The sequence below is a fragment of the Patiria miniata genome, unplaced genomic scaffold (assembly GCF_015706575.1).
Source record: "Patiria miniata isolate m_02_andy unplaced genomic scaffold, ASM1570657v1 HiC_scaffold_28, whole genome shotgun sequence".
Classification (NCBI taxonomy): Eukaryota; Metazoa; Echinodermata; class Asteroidea; order Valvatida; family Asterinidae; genus Patiria; species Patiria miniata.
The window spans coordinates 5,008,012-5,026,256 of NW_024037067.1; the positions used below are offsets into that span (position 1 = coordinate 5,008,012).

The 18,245-nt window shown below is 40.1% G+C and overlaps 1 protein-coding gene and 1 non-coding gene across 2 annotated transcripts in view; both read right to left on the reverse strand.

Annotated features, from left to right (window-relative positions):
* LOC119734823 (WD repeat-containing protein 90-like) overlaps positions 1-14,234 on the reverse strand; it is a 29,266-nt gene extending 15,032 nt beyond the window's left edge. Inside the window, exons 1-14 of the mRNA XM_038208398.1 lie at positions 14,085-14,234; positions 9,495-9,586; positions 8,288-8,603; positions 6,947-7,241; positions 6,003-6,126; positions 5,704-5,763; positions 5,020-5,178; positions 4,198-4,269; positions 3,789-3,857; positions 3,095-3,351; positions 2,316-2,373; positions 2,083-2,201; positions 1,151-1,309; positions 254-375 (exon numbers count right to left, since the gene is read on the reverse strand). Coding sequence (XP_038064326.1) covers positions 254-375; positions 1,151-1,309; positions 2,083-2,201; positions 2,316-2,373; positions 3,095-3,351; positions 3,789-3,857; positions 4,198-4,269; positions 5,020-5,178; positions 5,704-5,763; positions 6,003-6,126; positions 6,947-7,241; positions 8,288-8,603; positions 9,495-9,586; positions 14,085-14,094 — 1,912 coding nt within the window. The 5' untranslated portion in view covers positions 14,095-14,234. The remainder of the gene's footprint in view (positions 1-253; positions 376-1,150; positions 1,310-2,082; positions 2,202-2,315; positions 2,374-3,094; positions 3,352-3,788; positions 3,858-4,197; positions 4,270-5,019; positions 5,179-5,703; positions 5,764-6,002; positions 6,127-6,946; positions 7,242-8,287; positions 8,604-9,494; positions 9,587-14,084) is intronic.
* Positions 10,009-10,201, reverse strand: LOC119735113. Its single transcript, XR_005272141.1, has one exon. It is a non-coding gene; the product is annotated as a U2 spliceosomal RNA (small nuclear RNA).
* Positions 14,235-18,245: the final 4,011 nt, after the last annotated feature.

Sequence of the window (18,245 nt, forward strand, 5' to 3'; positions counted from 1 at the left end):
AATGACGACAATTATGAAAGCTTTCATTCAACTGGACTGCACCTTTTCAGGTAAATAAAACTAGATAAACTCAGAATGAATACCAAATAACATCTATCACGGGACAGCCAAGATCCATTTCCCCCACTCCCACGCCCCCACCCCATCCCTTCAGCTGTAAGAATGCCAAAAAACAAACTTTTTCTTAAAAAAAACCAGCCGGTTAATGTAGTAAGTGATTAAAAAGACTGCATTTGAAAAGAAAGGTGCTGACCTGATTGCATTGTGTCCTTCTCTCTGACTTCCTTTCCCGTCGGTAGTAACCGCCGGATGTGTACGACGGACACACGGTTGTAGTCGATCTCAAAGATGTGGCCAGAACGTGTACAAGCATATCTATAATCACCATGGAGAAAAGAAAACGGGAAAGGCAAATAAATAAAACCTCTCAACTTGGAAAGTTGCTGCTTCTTACTTAAAGGGCCATCTTTTAATGCCACCCTTGAAAATGCACCTTTGTGTCCCTTCAACCTAATTTTCACTTTTCATTTTGCCATTTTCAAGGGTATTTTGGTGCCTTTTTGGTTTTTATGCTAATGTGAATTTCCATATTCATGAGCAAAAGTGTGATATCATATCAGGCAGAAACCTCAATGTTGCAATTAGTTTATGCACAAAAAGTTGCAATTTTTTTTGGATATTTCGCTGTCGTAAACTTTCTTTTCATTAGTGATTTGTTGTTGTGTCAGTAAGCCAATGAGAAAATTTTTCTCACAAATGTTTTCAATGAGCATTTTTTTGGGCTCACTATTTCAACAGAATATGAACAGTGTCTCCCTAAAATGACATCACGACAACAGCCCCCTCAGTTGTCCGGAAAAGCATAGAAAATGTAAAATGTTGAAAGAAGTGCACTTTTCAACAAAATTAACCAAAAAGGAATATCAATTAGTTTTCATACACTTAAGAGGATTAGAAAGTAGCACAAGATATGTTCCTCAGAAATATTCACTTCAAGAGCCCTTAAAGCTTCAAAAGCAACGTGGAACGTGCCTTGTGGAAACGAGCGATAGTCTAAAGGTGTTGACAACCGGAACAAGCTCCTCTGAGTTGGCATGCATGAAATCTAGTTAGTTTCTCTCAGTGGTTTACTTGATGATTTGTTACTTACACAAATTTGTCGGCGGGCTCTAAGCCCGGCTGGGTGGCCTCGAAGCAGATATCGGTGAATTCAGCGACGTGGAAGTCACCTAGGTTGACGGGGGCCGAGCGCAGGGAGTTGTTCCTCACACGCCATATGCGGACATTGTCTCGACCACATGATACCATCCTGTAAAATGAAATCAATTTTAAGATTTTTAAACTAACACTTGATCTTTTTGTTTTTTCCTTTTATCAGCACACAACTGAGGAGAAAAAAAGTAAAGATAAATTGTCTCTTTCAAAGATCTTTGATAAAGAGATTCATACTAAAGGGTCGATACTAAAGAGTCAACAACGAAATGCAACACACATTATCAGAAAAGTTGTAAAAATTGATGACGAAAATATTTCACGCGTATCTGCATGGGGAATACAAGCAGCTTTTTTTGCCGAGCTTAAATGCAGTCACAGTTACTTTGAGAAACTGGTGAACTCAAAAACCAGAATGTTGTGAGATATAGAGTTTGAGAGGGCCTATTTTTAGTCACAGAGTCTGAGAAAAAAATCGGGCCAAAGCTATGGACAGATTTTTTCCCCATTTTTTTTTCTATTGACAAACAATTTTTTTGATGGAATTAGGAACTTATAAGGTAACAAGGTGGTTAAATTAAATTAGTCGTGGTTAAATTTTTTCCCCATCAATTTCTGCAGCTTGGCATTCTTAAGACGTATTCACAGTTTTACTGAAAACCTGTAACTTTAAAATTTAAAGGTCTTGGACTTGCTTTTGGTTGTGGGGAGGCAAAAGAAACTGACCTTTGAGTCTGGGTCATCTTGAAAGATTGAGAACGTGGGGAAAAACTGTTCTGAGGACAACAAGGATGAGGTTGCCTAGGAAACCAAGTCTGAAATAGGCCAGAAATCTCACACTCATCACTTGATCTGTAGTATTAAACTTACTTTGTTTCGTCAAATGGTGCTACTCTCATCTGCACAATGTCTACGTCCGTGTGAGCCTTGGCTAGGATGGAGATATCTCCTCCCTTGCCAACTCGAGAGGTATCCCAAGCAACTACCATCTAGAAAACAAAACAACCATCTTAACATTTCTGATGGACTTTCTTTTTTGCTGTTTGCCAAGATATATTTGTAATAAGGTGCATAAAAATATCACTTTTTTTCTTTTAACTTACATTCTTTCCGTGGCCATCCTTTCCCACTCCACACAGCACAGATCCATTTTGGGAGAAACTGAGAATGCAAACAAAGTAAAACAGAAGTTAAACATTTGAGAAAATATTTGTCTTACTATTTGCAAAAAAAAGGAAAGAAGTGGTTTTCGCACTGCCATAAAAATGAGCCCCAGACCCACGTCATTCCCGAAGTCAAGTTTTGGGTTTCGGGTTAAAGGCATATAGGATCATTTGCATTTATCCCAAAAGAAACCTTCTGAATTATTTTCAACAAGCTTGCTTGGATTAAAGATTGTACTGAAACACTCCGTGAAATTTTTCCGTCTGGCTTGCTGTCATTTAGGAGAAATCAAGAAATGTAGGTGATTTCCAACGATCAGTCAATTGACTACTTTTGAAAATACTAAGAGCTACAGACGAAATCATGTTTCGTGATCAAAAGGTTGTATATGGTTTATCACTTTTTCTCCAAAAAGTGTTATATCCAAGGAGGTGAAATTCAACAGGTTAGGTTTTTAACAGTCTTCTTTCAATTTTTTGTGGTGATATTATTGGAAACAACTTGTCCTGCATCTATCACAATCTATCAAATCAAATGTGTGGTGTGGAGAGATTTGGCAAGCCTGAGTCCATCAAAATCTATCAATGATAAATATTTGGTTTGGTGTGATTTAGGAGGTTCAGGATTAGACTCACCTCAAGCAGGCTAAGTCTATCAAAATCTATTGAATTCAAGTGTTAGGTTTGGTGTGATTGAGGAGGTTTATGATAAGACTCACCTCAAGCAGTAGACAGACTGCACGTGGGTCCTGAACATGGCCAGGCACTCTCCCTTCTGGTACCTCCAGACTCGGACCACGGACTGCTGGCCGGTCTGGGCTGAGGCCAGCAACGTGGTGGTCCGGTTGAAGCTCAGACTAGACACCTTGTCGGTGTGTCCGATGAAGAAGCGCTGGTGGCCGGACTTGATGTCCATGGACACGATGACCGCGTGGCAGGGGTAGACGATATGGGTGCCGTTGGCTGTCCAGAGCGCCTGTGACAATTTATAATGAAACAACGAAAGGTTTACATGTCTCTTCTCCTTGTTTATTTAAAAATCAAAACTTGTATCGTCCTTGCAGGGGTGAAGTAATCTAAATACGGATATCTGTATTGCAATATTTGGCTCTGAATATACATAGCAAAAGCACCTGTCAAAATGACAAGCCTGCCCAGTGTAGCAAGATCCATCAGGCCAAAATTCTCAATGCTAAACTGCCTCAGAGTCTGTGGTCACCAACTACGCAGCATGATACAAATGTGGCATTGGTCAATGGGACTAGCTCTCGTTGTCTCAGTACCGGCCATGTATGCACTGGTGTTGGTAGCTGAATGCATCAAAGTGCACCAGACTTTTCCACCTGATGCACTGTGTTGCGCCTGGCAGGGCTAGGGTTAATGGAAGGTAGGAAAATGAAAAGAAAGTCCAACCTCTTTTGTGGTGCATCCACCGAAGCCGATGATCTTGCGGAGGGACAGGATAGGGTCTGGCTGCAAACTCTGGAGGAAAACAGAAAGAGGGACAAGGTTTTACAGCCCAAACCCTCACAGATCCGTTCAAATCCGCCAGTAAGTTTTAGTAGATTGTGGAGAAAGTGGAAAAGCAGAACCCAGACATTATTACTATTCATTAACCCTGATGAGATACCCTGTAAAACCTCATAAAACCTCGAGGTAACCCTCAAGTTTGAACTTACCGCCTGTTTAATTTCGCATTCTCCCCAAATTTGGCTCAGCACATCCATTGTGTTTCTGATAAATATTGTAAATTCTTGGAAAATATCCAGTCTGCCCATACTTTCTCCCTTTTTATTGTTCATATTTGATAACTGTTTCTCACCTTGTATTTCGGTTCTTGGCTGGTAGGCAGTGCTGAAGACGTCCTTGCAGTACCGACTTTACTCGACATTGTCTGTTTAAAAAAAATAGATTGACGGGTAGATGAAAGCTTCAACCACTTTGGTCAAGGTTTTACATTTGGAGGGTTGCCATAACTGTAATATATCCTATCTAATCCTGAGTGTCACTTCCAGGATTTGGAGCAATGCTCAGAGTTTGTGGGAATTATAAATTTGGGCTTGATCCCTATCAACATGCCACATAGCTCATCCGGTAGAACGCTATATGGTGAGGTGTTCCTGAAATTGTAGGCTGAAATCCCACCCCTGTCAGTTTCTTTGTTAAACCTTAATACAGACAAATACATTTCACTCTTACATTTTTGGGGTCCAATGCTCAGATCCACATTTATTTATTTATTTTTTTAAGAGAAAGCCTTTTCACATGTTAAAGTCAAGTCTGTCACAAGCCAATGTGGCCCATCAGGCCGGAGTTTATCTCTGGTTTCAGTGGCATGAAACGACAGAGAATATTTCTACTCCCCCTGGATGTGATGCTAGTCCATCGCAGGTTACTCCCCAGCTAATGCCGGTACCCATTTACACTCCTGGGTGGAGGGAGGCAAGTGGGGATGAAGTGGATTGCCCAAGGACACAATATATGACCAGCAGCTGGATTTGAACCCTGACCCTCTGACAATGAGTCAGGAACAATAAGGACTAACCACACCTCCCACCCTCTTCACATGGTACATCCGCCAAATTTTCCATGCTGTGCTCTCAAACTCGCAAAAGTCTCAAGCCGCATTTTTGCTAGAGCTTACCATTCCAGTGCGGCTGTCATGCCGATGGACAGTCACGTCGTCGTCATTGCGGGCAAAGACATGTACCTCACCAAGAGCTCCCTGCAGGACAGACACGTCGTGGTCCAAGCCTACCTGGGGTAGCTCCTTGGTGGGGGGTTTGGTCCGCTTCTTACCATGCTGTTGGATTAGGAGCAAATCATCACAAAGTGCTCAACCAAGAGGTTAAAACAGCGCGGCCAGTTATTGCATTGCATGCGTCATGGAAAAAAGTCACTATCCACCCCAGGACATGTACCTTAAGGTGTGGTCGGAGGGCAATGATTTGTATTGCTTGGATAGGCATGAGTTGAAACTAAATTGTAATTTATTGTAACTAAATTTAAACAATTGTAATAATAATAAAGAAGACCTCTGTGATACTGGCAACATAAAAAGTCAATAGCAAAATGGCATTTATTTTGTACTTGTTGACAGTGACTCGGACATTGGACACTGCTGAAGTTTGGCACTTACAAAGGCCTTAAAAGACAGCTTAACATTTCTTCTAATGATTTTAAGCGCACAGCTGCCTGTTTTGTACATTGAACTTTGGAAAGCATTTTTTGCCTAAATTATTGGCAAACTTTTTCTTCTTCTAGACATTAGCAAGGCTGTAAGTCTTTTAATTTGATTACATATTCTAAAACTCAATTCTTAATTTACCTTCTTTGGATTTGTCAACTTGTTGATATCAGAGAACTTGGAGTTCACATCTTTGCCAGCCTGAAAAAAAAGAAAAAAAATTCTGATCACTTTCTTAGTTTCTTGAATTTTAAAGTGAAATCCCACTCAGCCCTAAACAAACGCAAACACAAAATTGTAACACCACGGAAAAATGTTGCAGCGCAAATTCACAAAAGTTTCATTTAAACTTTAGAGAAATCTACTCTGAATGTTTCTTGACTTTTGAAAAAAGTCAGAATTCCGATCAAAATCAGAAAAGCTTGATCTCTGCCACCTACATGGATTGTTTTGGGGGCGACCCGCTCCGGACTCATCTTGCCTAGTTCCTGGCCTCCCTTGCTTGGCGTGGGACTGTGCATCTGGATTGAGTCAAAGGGAACCCGGCTAGCTGCTGCAGGAAATCTGGGGAAAACCAACAATTGACATTCTTTTCGATCACAAATATGTACAACATTCGCTTCTTTTCATCAAACACTTTTGAAGACATCGGTACGTGTGTATATGTTCACTCATCCTTATATTGTTGAACTCTACTGAACAAAACATGTCTTATTGGTATTTGATCAACCTTTATCTATTTTTTTTTTTTTTTTTTTTTTTTCGGGCAATGAAACCAAGGATTCCTCAAAAGCGCCCAAGGCACTGTAGCTCGCAAGCCTGAAGAAACCTGTGGAGAGAAGACAATGAAAAGAAATTACAGTTTTAGAGGTGGGAGGAAAAACCTAGAAGAATATTCTGGGGGAAACCCACGGAATTAGACAGGGACTGAAAACCCAATCCACATATTGGCCCGGGCGCGATTAGAAATCGTGCCCAAGCGGTGGAAGGCAAGGAAAGTACTGCTATGCCAACCTGACTCCCTTTGATATTATTGCCATGTATTTATTAAAAAGAAGAAAAAAGTGACCTCTACTTTTGTTCACTTATTCTACTTTAGTTATTTTGCAGTATGGAGAACACTTCAAATCCCTGCACAATTCTTTTAAGTGGGGTTAAGCTCAGGGCAAGCAGGCAGATTCAGTCACGCTTCACTGCTCTCCACAGTGCTGTTTTTGTGCAGTGACTCTCTGAGTGACACAGTTGAACACTTCATATCCCTTCACCTGAAACTGACCTGCAGTATTTAAGGGTTTTACATTTTGCTCTGAATATTGACTTCCCACTAGAAGGGTTAAGAGTTAACTTGAGATGGGCTCAACCCCAACTCAGCATCTCAACTCACCTGATAAAATCATACAGGTCGTGCCAGTGGCCGCCCTTGGGTACAGGGTAGGCCATCTCTCTGGGAAACGGGGCCACGCCCTTGGCGATCAGCCCCGCCTCCCGAGCCTGCCGCAGGCTGAGCCCCGCCTCGTACTGGGTGTCGCTGGTGAAGAGGTTCTTGACCAGGAGGTTGGCGCAGAGGCGGACCGACTTGAGGTGTGAGTACCTCCGGTTGAGGTACATGGAGAGGATGTACTGGAAGTCCAGGAGGAGGACGGTCCAACGGGTGGTGGCTGGGGCTGGGCCTTGGACATCTGGCAAACACAAAGCGTTTAGTAATTTTTTTAAATTTATTTTGGTTGATTTTAGCCATTTATCAGCCCAGAGCCTGAACTGCACAGTGACTAACAAAAAAATAACAAAAATATATTAAAAAGGACATAAGAAAAAAATACACTCAAAACAAAAATTTAAACCATAATTTGAAAAAAGACATTCACATATTAAAACCATTAAGAAGATTAAAAATATTACAAGAACCACTTGAGAAGTTTAAAATCAATTCAATGAACAGGACTTGATCTGAGCTTCATCATGTGTGAACGTTTTGATATATTAAATTTGCCCGATTTATAAGCATTTAAAGTGAAATTTGTACAAAGAGCAGTTCTTCTGACATACACGTGATCCGGACCTAAAGAGGACCTAGAGCATGCTAGTAATCAGTGTATCAATTTTTTAAACTCTCCTCTGACAATGTCTGAATTTGTTGGCTGCTTTGTTTAAGTGTTATGGTCGAGTGCCGAACTGGAGATATTATTGCATTTATGAATCCGTCACAACGAGGAGGCATTCTCAGAGGCAGAGACTAGATAAAGTCAAGTCTGTCACGGGCCAATATGGCCCATCAGGCAGACGTTTATCTCCGGTTTCCTTGGCACAAAACGACTGAGAATATTTCTATTCCCCCCTGGATGGGATGCCAGTCCATCAAAGGTTACTCCCCAGCTAATACCGGCACCCATTAACACTCCTAGGTGGAGAGAGGCAAGTGGGGGTGAAGTGGCTTGCCCAAAAACACAACATATGGCCAGCAGCTGGATTCGAACTCCTGACCCTCTGATCACGAGTTACGAACCTAACCACTAGGCAAAATTCCCCTTGTGTTTCATCGGTGTGAATCAATTTTGGTGAAACCAGAATTTACAAAGTGAACATATACTACCAGGAGGGACCATGGTGCCACGTACAGACATCAGACTGGATGACAATAATGCAAACTGAAAAACTTATTTGCCTCTGAACAAAATTTTGACTCAAATATTAAAATGTTCCTCCAATCTGGGTCAATATGATTCACCTTGTCTGGCAGTCCTCCTGGTCACTCCTTCCACCGAGCCCTTCCCCGGATGACAGATGAACGGGAACTGCAACCACGTGGACGTGGACTTGAACTCCTTGAAGAGGTTGGAGAAGGAGATGCGGACCACCAGGCCTTCCTCCGTGGCCACGTCCAGGTGCACCACGAAGTACTTGGTGGGGACGGGCTTGATGAGGAGGTACAGGTAGCGGCCCGTCAGGCCCAGGGACTGCGTGGAGGTACGGGGGAGCTGGATGTAGTTGCCGGCAGGGATGGCGCCTGTGATGCGGAAGACTGTGCCCTTGAGGGTTTTGTCCTGTGAGGAACAATATAAATAATAATAATAATAATAATAATTTGGAAGGCTAATCATCCTTACTCGCAGCTGGTATGCTGAATTGCGAAGGACGCGGCTACAACGTGGTCGGGCCGCTGGCACGTAAAGGCGCCTATGGCTGCCGGCCACATCAACCCATATATGACCACGGAGCACAGCCTGAGATCGAAAGTGTTCCTGAGGGAGGAAAACCGGAGGGCCCGGAGAAAAACCCTCGTGGCACAGGAGAGAACCAACGCACAACTCTACTCACATGTGATCCGCGGCCAGGATTCGAACCGTGGTCACCTTGGTGAGAGGTGAGCGCTTTACGCACAAGCCACCCATGCAATTAAAAGGGGGATATTGGTGAAACTTTGAAGTACTGGATTTCGAAAATTTGTAATAAAAAGCTGTACCCTCTCTGGGTGTGCAGCATTGCTGATGTTGCTAGCATCGTGACTTTAGGCGTGATGGAGGAATGGGTGTACAGCATCTGACTTGTACCCCTTGAACAAAGACATTGACAAAACATGGGGCTCTGATAGCTCAGTTGGTAGAGCACCGGAACGGCAATCCGGAGGTCGCAGGTTCAAACCCACTCCAGTCAATTTCTTTGTTCAACTTTAAAAATTATTGGCTGCCAAAAAATAATTTTTCCAACCGTAGTTTCCTGCGTATTCAACTGTGCCTTATTTTCAGTTGTCTGCTAGATCCAACGGAGTCCAACTTGGCGTTATAATGTAGTTCAGTTGCCTGCTGAATCCAACATATTGCCTCAGGATGTACACCAGGGGTTTACTGCTCAATCCAACAGGCTCCATCGGGTAAATGATATAGTGGGATCCTGTTGGATTCAGCAGGGTTACTTATTAGCTAATATAAACTTGCCATGATGGAGACCACCTCCCCTTCTTTTGTAGACTTCTTCCATTCTGAAACGTTCAGATGCTTGAAGATGTTGACATAGGGGTGTTGCCAAACTGTGAATGAAAAAACAGGAAGGAAAAAAAAATTAAAAATTTGGGCAGACATTGAACACTGAAAGAGTTTAACCCTGCTATTGTTTGATCAGTCACAGACAGTCAAAACTTTCGTCCACTTCGAAAGTATTTATTTCAAAAAGTCAACAACAGGTGTTAGCAAATAATCATATTTTGTTAATACGTTATTTTGTATTAAAACTATACCAATGTGTCTAAGGAAGCCAGCACGTCTTGAACGCGTCTTAAGTTTGGTGAAATCGATCCTAGGACAAGTCGTGAGAAAGACGAAGACGTATCTTAATAGAGTTTCGTGAAATTGGCCCTTAGGATTTTATCCAAATATCAAGAAATAAAATTCTCATTGCCAGGAGAGTGTTCAGGGGATGATGTTTCTATCTTTGGTTTAATTATTTTCCCGAAGGGAGTGGGCCGAATCCCGGATGTAGTGCTATACCGGGCCAACCCGTGGCCGGGACGAGGCAAGCCCCTATTCCACGGCCCAGATCCAAAAATCAGTTTAATATACTGGCTGCTCGATGAGCAGCGTTTCAGATATTAAGCTGAAAAGAACAGATACTACACATGATCTTAGCCAAAAGGCCGAGAAGCGATAACCAACAACGATTTCGCAGAGTACTTATACTCCTGTGTACCCCCGATTATGACTGTTCATCAAATTCACTTTTTATCCCGTCACTTTTGACTAAAAAAAGCTCTGAAATATTTACCATCATTAGACACATGATTAAAAATCACACAGCTCTCAATGTTCACTTTTCAAGAATATTACCCTTTTCCCAAGTCTTGGATGATTTTTGGTTAAAATTCAGCAAAACTGAATATTCAGTAAGTGGGAGGATTTACAGGTCACGGCACTTGCGCAGCAGTGCGGTAAGTATTGACTTCCCGAACAAAGGTCACTTGAAGCGTTAACAACAATGCCACAGGCAGTGCACAATACGTGTGCACTGCACGTGTGGACATAAAGCCTGGCTATATTACGTACATGTACATGTACAGTACTATACATACATGTACATGTACATGTACTGTACATGTACATGTACATGTATGTATAACACAGTGTGAACACAACACAGTGGCACACACACATGTAAATACATGCAAACCCTTTGCAATGAAGATGCAGATTATAGTACCAGTACATGTACATGTTATTGTAATGTATGTTCAACACCTTGTACATGTACATGTACATGTGTGAGAGATAGGGGCAATTATGTACCAAAAGTCCACACACAGTATCATAACCTCAAATGTGGTATGAAATTAAAGGGGACAACAAGACCTTTTAGTTGAGTGGTTTGCCAATGAGATGGAATATGGTCAAATGTATTTTTTATTATCAAAAAATTGTTGTTGTTTTTTGTTTACCGCTAGTTGTGTTTTTTTTGCAAAAAAAATATGGATTTAAGATAGTCATACATGCATGTTCAGCCTGTTGTCTTCACAACCAAAATAACTGAAAACAGCTGGAAAAGGTGTAAAAAAACTGAACTTTGGAAATCTCCTATACTTTTGTACACAGCAAATGAGGGGAAAAAAGCAGAAATCCAAAACAAAAAACCCTGAAATTAGCTTTAATAAAGCTGAGATTTCACACCCCTGGAAGTTTTACTCACTGTGAGGTTTTTTTATTAAGAGAGAAAGGCTCATATTCTATGCCAAAAAGGCATTTTTTGCTTCATAATCTAGGGTAATTTTTAAAAATATATTTTAACTTGTACTAAAGATGGGTGGACAAAACTGGGACATGAGTATGATTCATTTAAATTATTTTTAAAAGAATTTTACGGAAGCATATGACTTACACACTAATGATGGAAGGGCACTGAAATATTCTTACAACAGTGCACAGTTTGAGGAAACTTTCAAATACAATGTTTGTAATTTTTTTGCCATGTCCAGTTTTGTTGTTTACAACACAAGTTTTTGATCATACAAAAACGTATTGCCAAACCAAAAGAAATTGATTTTGTTGACCCCTTTTGGTAGCTTAGTCACTTCACTTCAAGGGATCTTCTGTGAGAAAAATACAATCTTCAATTAATGCTTTGACTTTATAGAATATCAGCGCAGAGTTGACAGGAGACAACCCTTTAAACCCTAACAGAACTCAACCCATCAAACCCCAACAGCATGTTTTGTTGGAATCTGTCTGGATGGGTACAGTACCCCTAAACTGTCAGTCTTTTACATTGGGTTGGCACACCTCCAGAATCAAAGTCAGAAATATGTGTGTGCAGTTTCCCATATGGTGTTGGAATTTGCCAGGATGGGTATGGTTCCTACTCGACATGCTAGGGAGTTAGGGTTAATTAAAGGGAATATACAACATTTGCGAACATCAAAAAACAAAACTACCAAATTATTATGAAATACCTTACTGGACTGTTAGTGAATGACAGTCTAAAGCATCCTGTAAAATCATGACACCTGGTGTGCTGACATTTTCAAGAAAAGTGGTATTTTTGTATCAACTTCCAATGCTGGTCGGCCGACCAGCATTGGAAAAATCGGAAAATTTTCAACTTCTGCCCCCAATTTACCAAATTTACCAAATTTATTCAGTCCAAATTTTGGTTGCAATTGGTTTAATAACATCTTTGAATAGCAATATATTAATATCGAAAGTGAATGTTATTGATGGAAAAACACAAACATACATATGTACATTCAATCTCTAATTTTGCTTTCAAGTTTCGAATGGCTTTCAATGTGATAGCCAAAAAAAACCAAATAAATAAATGCGATGTCATTTTGTCCCAAACCGATTCCTTCAAAAAGTACAGAAATGACATGCATTCTGAAACGCTTGACATAATTAATTGAATTGCATTTCAGAAAAGTTCCCTCAAAACACATTATTCATTTAATTTTTCTGCAGTCATGCTATTTTTTTTCTTTTTCAATTTTGATGTTTGAATATGATTTGCTGTATTAAAAAAAAAGCAAAACAAAATTAACCTTATGCCAATAATTATTTATAAGGTGCAAATTGTACATTGGAAAGTGATACCAGTACTTTTTTGATCTAAAGTAAATTTAGAGTCATCCAATAGGCAGTGTTTTAGATACACACGGCATATAGTTTTTTTTTTGTTTTTTTTCATACAGATTCTAAAATTGCATATTCTAAAACTGTCCTGTTCAATCTAATACCAAAAGCAAACGTGTCACTACAGCACATATGAAGTAACAAAAGTCTTTCTAATATACACCATTATGTACAACATTTGCTTTTGCTATAATTGTCAGAAATGGATGGATTTCGGGGTTAGTATTTTATGGCAAATATTGTTAATGAATGACTATATACATTGTTAAGTTCAAATAAACTTTGCAATGTGGGATTGTTTTTTTTTCCCTAAGATTAGCAAAAATATGCTGCTTAAGATTAGCGAAAGATCAACTTTCTGTTTTGCCGTGTAAACAACTCAGTGTTTGCAGTAATTAAACACAATTTAGTACAAATGCATCATGCGATGTTTTGAACAGTTTACTTCAGTAGAAATACAATGAAATGATTTCAAATACATTTGGTATTTTTTGATAATACGTCGAGGATATGTTTTGACGCACTAGCAATCCATTTGCGTTGGACAACGCGTGCGTGTTGCAAGCGTTACCTGCGTCAAATATGGTGACTCGAGGATATATCACAAGATCAGCCTTCAGAAAGCGATAACATAAACATGATTAACAATAAAGTGTCCATGATGTCCTAAAAGTCAAATTTAGCAGGGAATATAATGAAACATTTACTGAGAAACACTTAGAACTTTTCAGACCAGTGTCATAGGGTTTGTACACAGGTTGTCAAGCATGTCAAGTGATGTCCAGGTATAAAATTATTTCCCCTTCGACAATCAACAAACACAAGCCGACAAAATTAAATGATTAACATAAATAACAACATCATGACATCATGACAAAATTTGACAAAATTTGGCGATCGTGAAGTGTAGGGCCGGTAGGGCCGGCCCGGTTCCTAGTATAAGGGAACAAAATCCACTTTAAAATTATTGGACCTACCAAACTAGTTGGCGACATTCTCAATAAACAGGTATGTCATAGACAGAGGGCAGGGTTTTGACTTTTTTGAGGAAAATTTGGGGGTAAAATGACGATGACAGTGCGGCGACAACACGCGACCCACAGGCAAAAAGTGAAACCTCGCAGGAAAATCGTGATTTCTACCCCAATAATCTGTTCAAAATTGCAAAACAGGTGTTAATAGAATTAAGAAAAGTCTGGTTTTTGATTGTAAAGGTGATTTTTGAACAATAAAAAACATTTTTGACCCTAATGTTTATTTATATCAAAACAAAACATTAACAGGGGCCCTACACTTCACGATCGCCCAAAATTTGACAAGCAAAATGACAACCACTTTTTCGGTATTTTGCACACAAATACAAAGCACCTTCCACCCAAAAATTGAGCATATTCATATCCAAATATAAATACTCACGTCTCGACATAGTGTTCTTCGTGTCCTAGACCGATTTTTTCTTCAAAATCGTGTATTTCCCCCAAAGTTTTGGATGTCACTTTCGAAAAACACCGCCATGACAATATTCACACTGGACTGGTGCCTGTGAATTTTACCTTGCAAGCTGAATATCAGTGGTCGGATACTAGACAAGCGCCTGCGAAAAATGAAGTCGTACATTGTGCTCCACAAGAGGGCGCTGTTTTTAGCGCACTTCCGAATATTTATAATTTTTTTAAAAAATTCATTACTAATACTGACAATTGTGGAAATAAACTAAACGCCATACCCCAACCTCCTTCATGGAACCACCTATCCGAAAACAATCCAAAGGAAAAATTGATGAATCTAAAAACCCGAGAAATGTCTCAAATCTGAACTTCTGTTTAATTACGCCTGTCACTTTTCCGACAGGATTCAAGAGAGGGCGTTTATCAGATCAAATTTAACCCCCCATTTAGGGGAATGGAAAAGTCTTGCTGGTCACGGACACGCTCGCCCCGCCCATAAGTAGTAATTGGATACATGTAATACTGATTGGGAGAAATAATATGTCATTAAATTGTAAATGAATGGCAAGCAAAATAATTGTCCAATGTTAAGGCCTCAATTTGACCAACTGTGTTGCATTAATAGTTTGCTACTACACTGGTTCCACCGTTTGTGACAGTCGCTTCCGCGGGAATATTATCACCGCAGCTGGAATCGGACAATCAGATCGGACGTGGTGAGTTTCGTGAAATAACTTCTTAGTCGGAGAGATGCATTATTTATGGACAGAAATGAAATTCTGACAAGTATTTGGAGAATCGTTTGGAGAAATATTGACATCACAACACGGTAGAAATTTGCGCGGCAAAATCGGTTAAGGCAAGTTAAACAATCAATACTTAGCTAACAGGTTAGCTTCTTGATTTCCCCCCTCTTTTTTGCTCACAAAAAAGTGTTGGAATACAGTCGAAATGCTAGTCCAAACTTGAGACGAAATATTAATATATTTTTCCGAGTAAAACTGAATAACACTCATTCAAGTATGGACGACCCAGAAATCCCTCAGCACACTTTGAGCACGATCCAAAAGCCTAAAACTAGCAGCTACAGAACCCTTAGTTTGAGGAATATTAATAACTTTATATAAATAAACCGAGTCGACACCACACGCCAAGAATGTGTAAACGCTGCTCAGTCCACATTTTTTGTGTGTGTGGTCAATGCGCCTACTTCATGAATGGGAAACCGGCTATAGAATATGAGTGATGTGGTAGTATGAACTCGGGACCATCAATTTTTACCGTTTGGTAATTGGTCTTTTATATATACTGCAGAGTGACATTTTCGGCTAGAGTTGAAGTTCCAAAGTCATGATGTCCGAGAAAGAAATGGGTAAGTAATTTTTCAGTACAGGCCTCTATCCACGGAGTGCTTAGCAAAAAAGACAAGCTAGTCTGGTAAAGCAAATCACAGATTGAACAAAATTTCTATTTCCTTGATTCACAATGGCTATTCACAGGAAGTCTTACTTTGCAACTTTTCTACGTACACAATTGGCCGTATTTATAGCCTTTTTTTTAAATTGGCCTTATGGGGTAATCCTATACAATAGTACTACCCGGCTCGACAGTCGGTCAGTCAGTCAGTCAGTCACACTTTCAAAATTCCCGGTCAGATTGGACCCAGAATCCGGGTCATAATTGACCTGACACTTTTCTGGGTCAAAATGACACTTTTCCGGGTCAACTTTATTTTTTTTCCGGGTCAACTTTACATATTTTTTTCGGGACAAAATAACACTTTTCCGGGTGAAAATGACAATTTTCGAGTCAAAATGACATTTCTCTGGATCCTTTCCTGGTCATTATGACCCGGGAAAGTGTCAGGTCAAATATCCCATGATTCCGGGTCCAATTTGACCCGGACTTTTTAGAGTGCAGTCAGTCTGCAGTCAGTCAGTCAGTGTGACAAGCCCTCTGTGACCAGCGAAATTGATGCAGGGCCTACATTCAAAAAGGTCAGGCGGGAACCAGTCTCATGCAGTAATACAGTTTGAAGGACCTTATTTATTTATTTTTTACTATAATCCATAAATTGTTTTTGCTTTGTAAAACTTTCCTGCGTTCAGCAAATATTATATGCTTAGAGCGCAGCTCTAGCTCAGTGCGGAAATTATGGGCCAGTGGACAAGCATTACATTCACTGTGTGGACTTCCGAACAAAATAGGTCCACATAAACCAGGTAGCAGCGACGTTGTGTGGACTTGCCCACGTCCACACAAGGTTTCCCCGTCTCTGGAAAAACAGGTTTAGAGGCATTTTGGGGTTAGGTTTATATGTGGCAAAATGAAGAGAAACACTAAAGGGGATCATAGGGGAAAAAATGGGTTTTTGCGAAAAATGAGGGTTTTTTCACTGGTTTTTCATAACTACACGAAAACAAAGGAATGTCCGCACTAGGTATGTAAAACAAACATGTGTGTACAGAGGTGGGTTAGAAGGGGTGGGTCCAACTTAAGTTTCTTGGGGTGAGTGAGTGGAGAGTCGAGTGTTTTAAATGTGACTGAGATTGTAATTATAAGGTGTGGATTGGAATGGATTTTTGCGAGCAATCATCTTTACACTGAACGTGCTGTATGTGAAGATGTCTGGAACATTGAAATTGAATTTAAAGTGCCTTTCGCTAACTCAAATCTTTGCCGCGCCGAATCCTCAAAAATATTGGTTTTTTTAACAAGATTTTCCCCGTTGGAAGTTCAACACCTTTTGTATTAAAATCTCCCCATGGTTGGTATTCATTGAGATTTTTGAAAGAGTGCCGCAAATTCAGTGAGTATCTGAGTTTCGTTGCTTAAAAACAAGGAATGTACACAATACGAATTATTTTTTTCTCTCCAGGAATTAATGGCAATATTCCGTCTATTGGCGTAGTTCCGTAATTTATCCCGATAATGTTCTCAGTATTTTTTTTATCAGTAGCCTTTCCATTACAAGCGCTCTCAAACATACTGTAAAAAGGTTCTGTATTTTAGCATTCACCCCCAACTTTTTGTTTGTCTAACACCTTTGAAGGTAAAATAACATGCTGTTGCTTTTTTTGTTACTCATGGAAAACATGCGGGGGCAGCAAAGTTTCTGATATTCTAAAATGTAGACAAAGTGGTCGTCATGCATCCCTTCTGTTTTTATCACATACAATTTTTTACAGTGTAAATATAAGGTCTTTTTTACTTTTAGTTCGTACCATGATACAGACACCACGCTCTTTGTATAGGCTACTTTTGGATTCGGAGCTAGGGTCACATCAGGGGGCCAAGGAGGGCCGGGAAATTCTAAGGGCCCCATCTAATGTTTACTGTCCCCCAATGGAACCAGTGTTTAAAATGACAACTGCTGTAGTCCTTTTTTTGGAAGGTGTGGGGGAAGTTTAACAGTCCGTTCTAGCGTCCCCATAAAAAGTTCTTACGTGGCCATCTGTGCTAGGAAACGCTAAGGGCCCCATCTAATGTTTACAGTCCCCCAAAGGAACCAGTGTTTAAAATGACAACTGCTGTAGCCTAGTTCTTTTTTGGAAGGTGTGGGGGAAGTTTAACAGTCCGTTCTACCGTCCCCATAAAAAGTTCTTACTTAGCCATCTGTGCTAGGAAACGCCCCGTGTACTGACGTGGTCACGGTTTTTATAACGCGTCTATATTGCTTGTCAAACATGAGGCACACCACTTCAAACCAACAAACCCAATATTTTCAAATTGTTGACCCTTCACACCGGTAAAAAAAACTGGATCCTTCTCGAGAGTTTTATTTACCTCTGGATAAAAATTCAATATTCAAAATGTAAACATGACATTTGCTGTTTTATTGTTCACTCTGCGTGTATACGTGCGTAAGCATGCAGTTTTATATGTCCTCAGATATGCGGGTCATGTTTTTACAATGTGGTGTATGGTGCACCGGTGTTGGTAAAACGATAAATATTGCTGTATCGTGCCACCTTTATGTTGGTGTTTTATCAACTAAATCAGTGAAGATTTATGTCAGTCTAAAACAATTATGTATAATGGAAGTGCTACTGGCGTATACAGGGTGAGTCAAAAAAGGAAACCCAAATGGCAGGACCAATTATTTAATGAAGTTCTGCATGCAGCACTT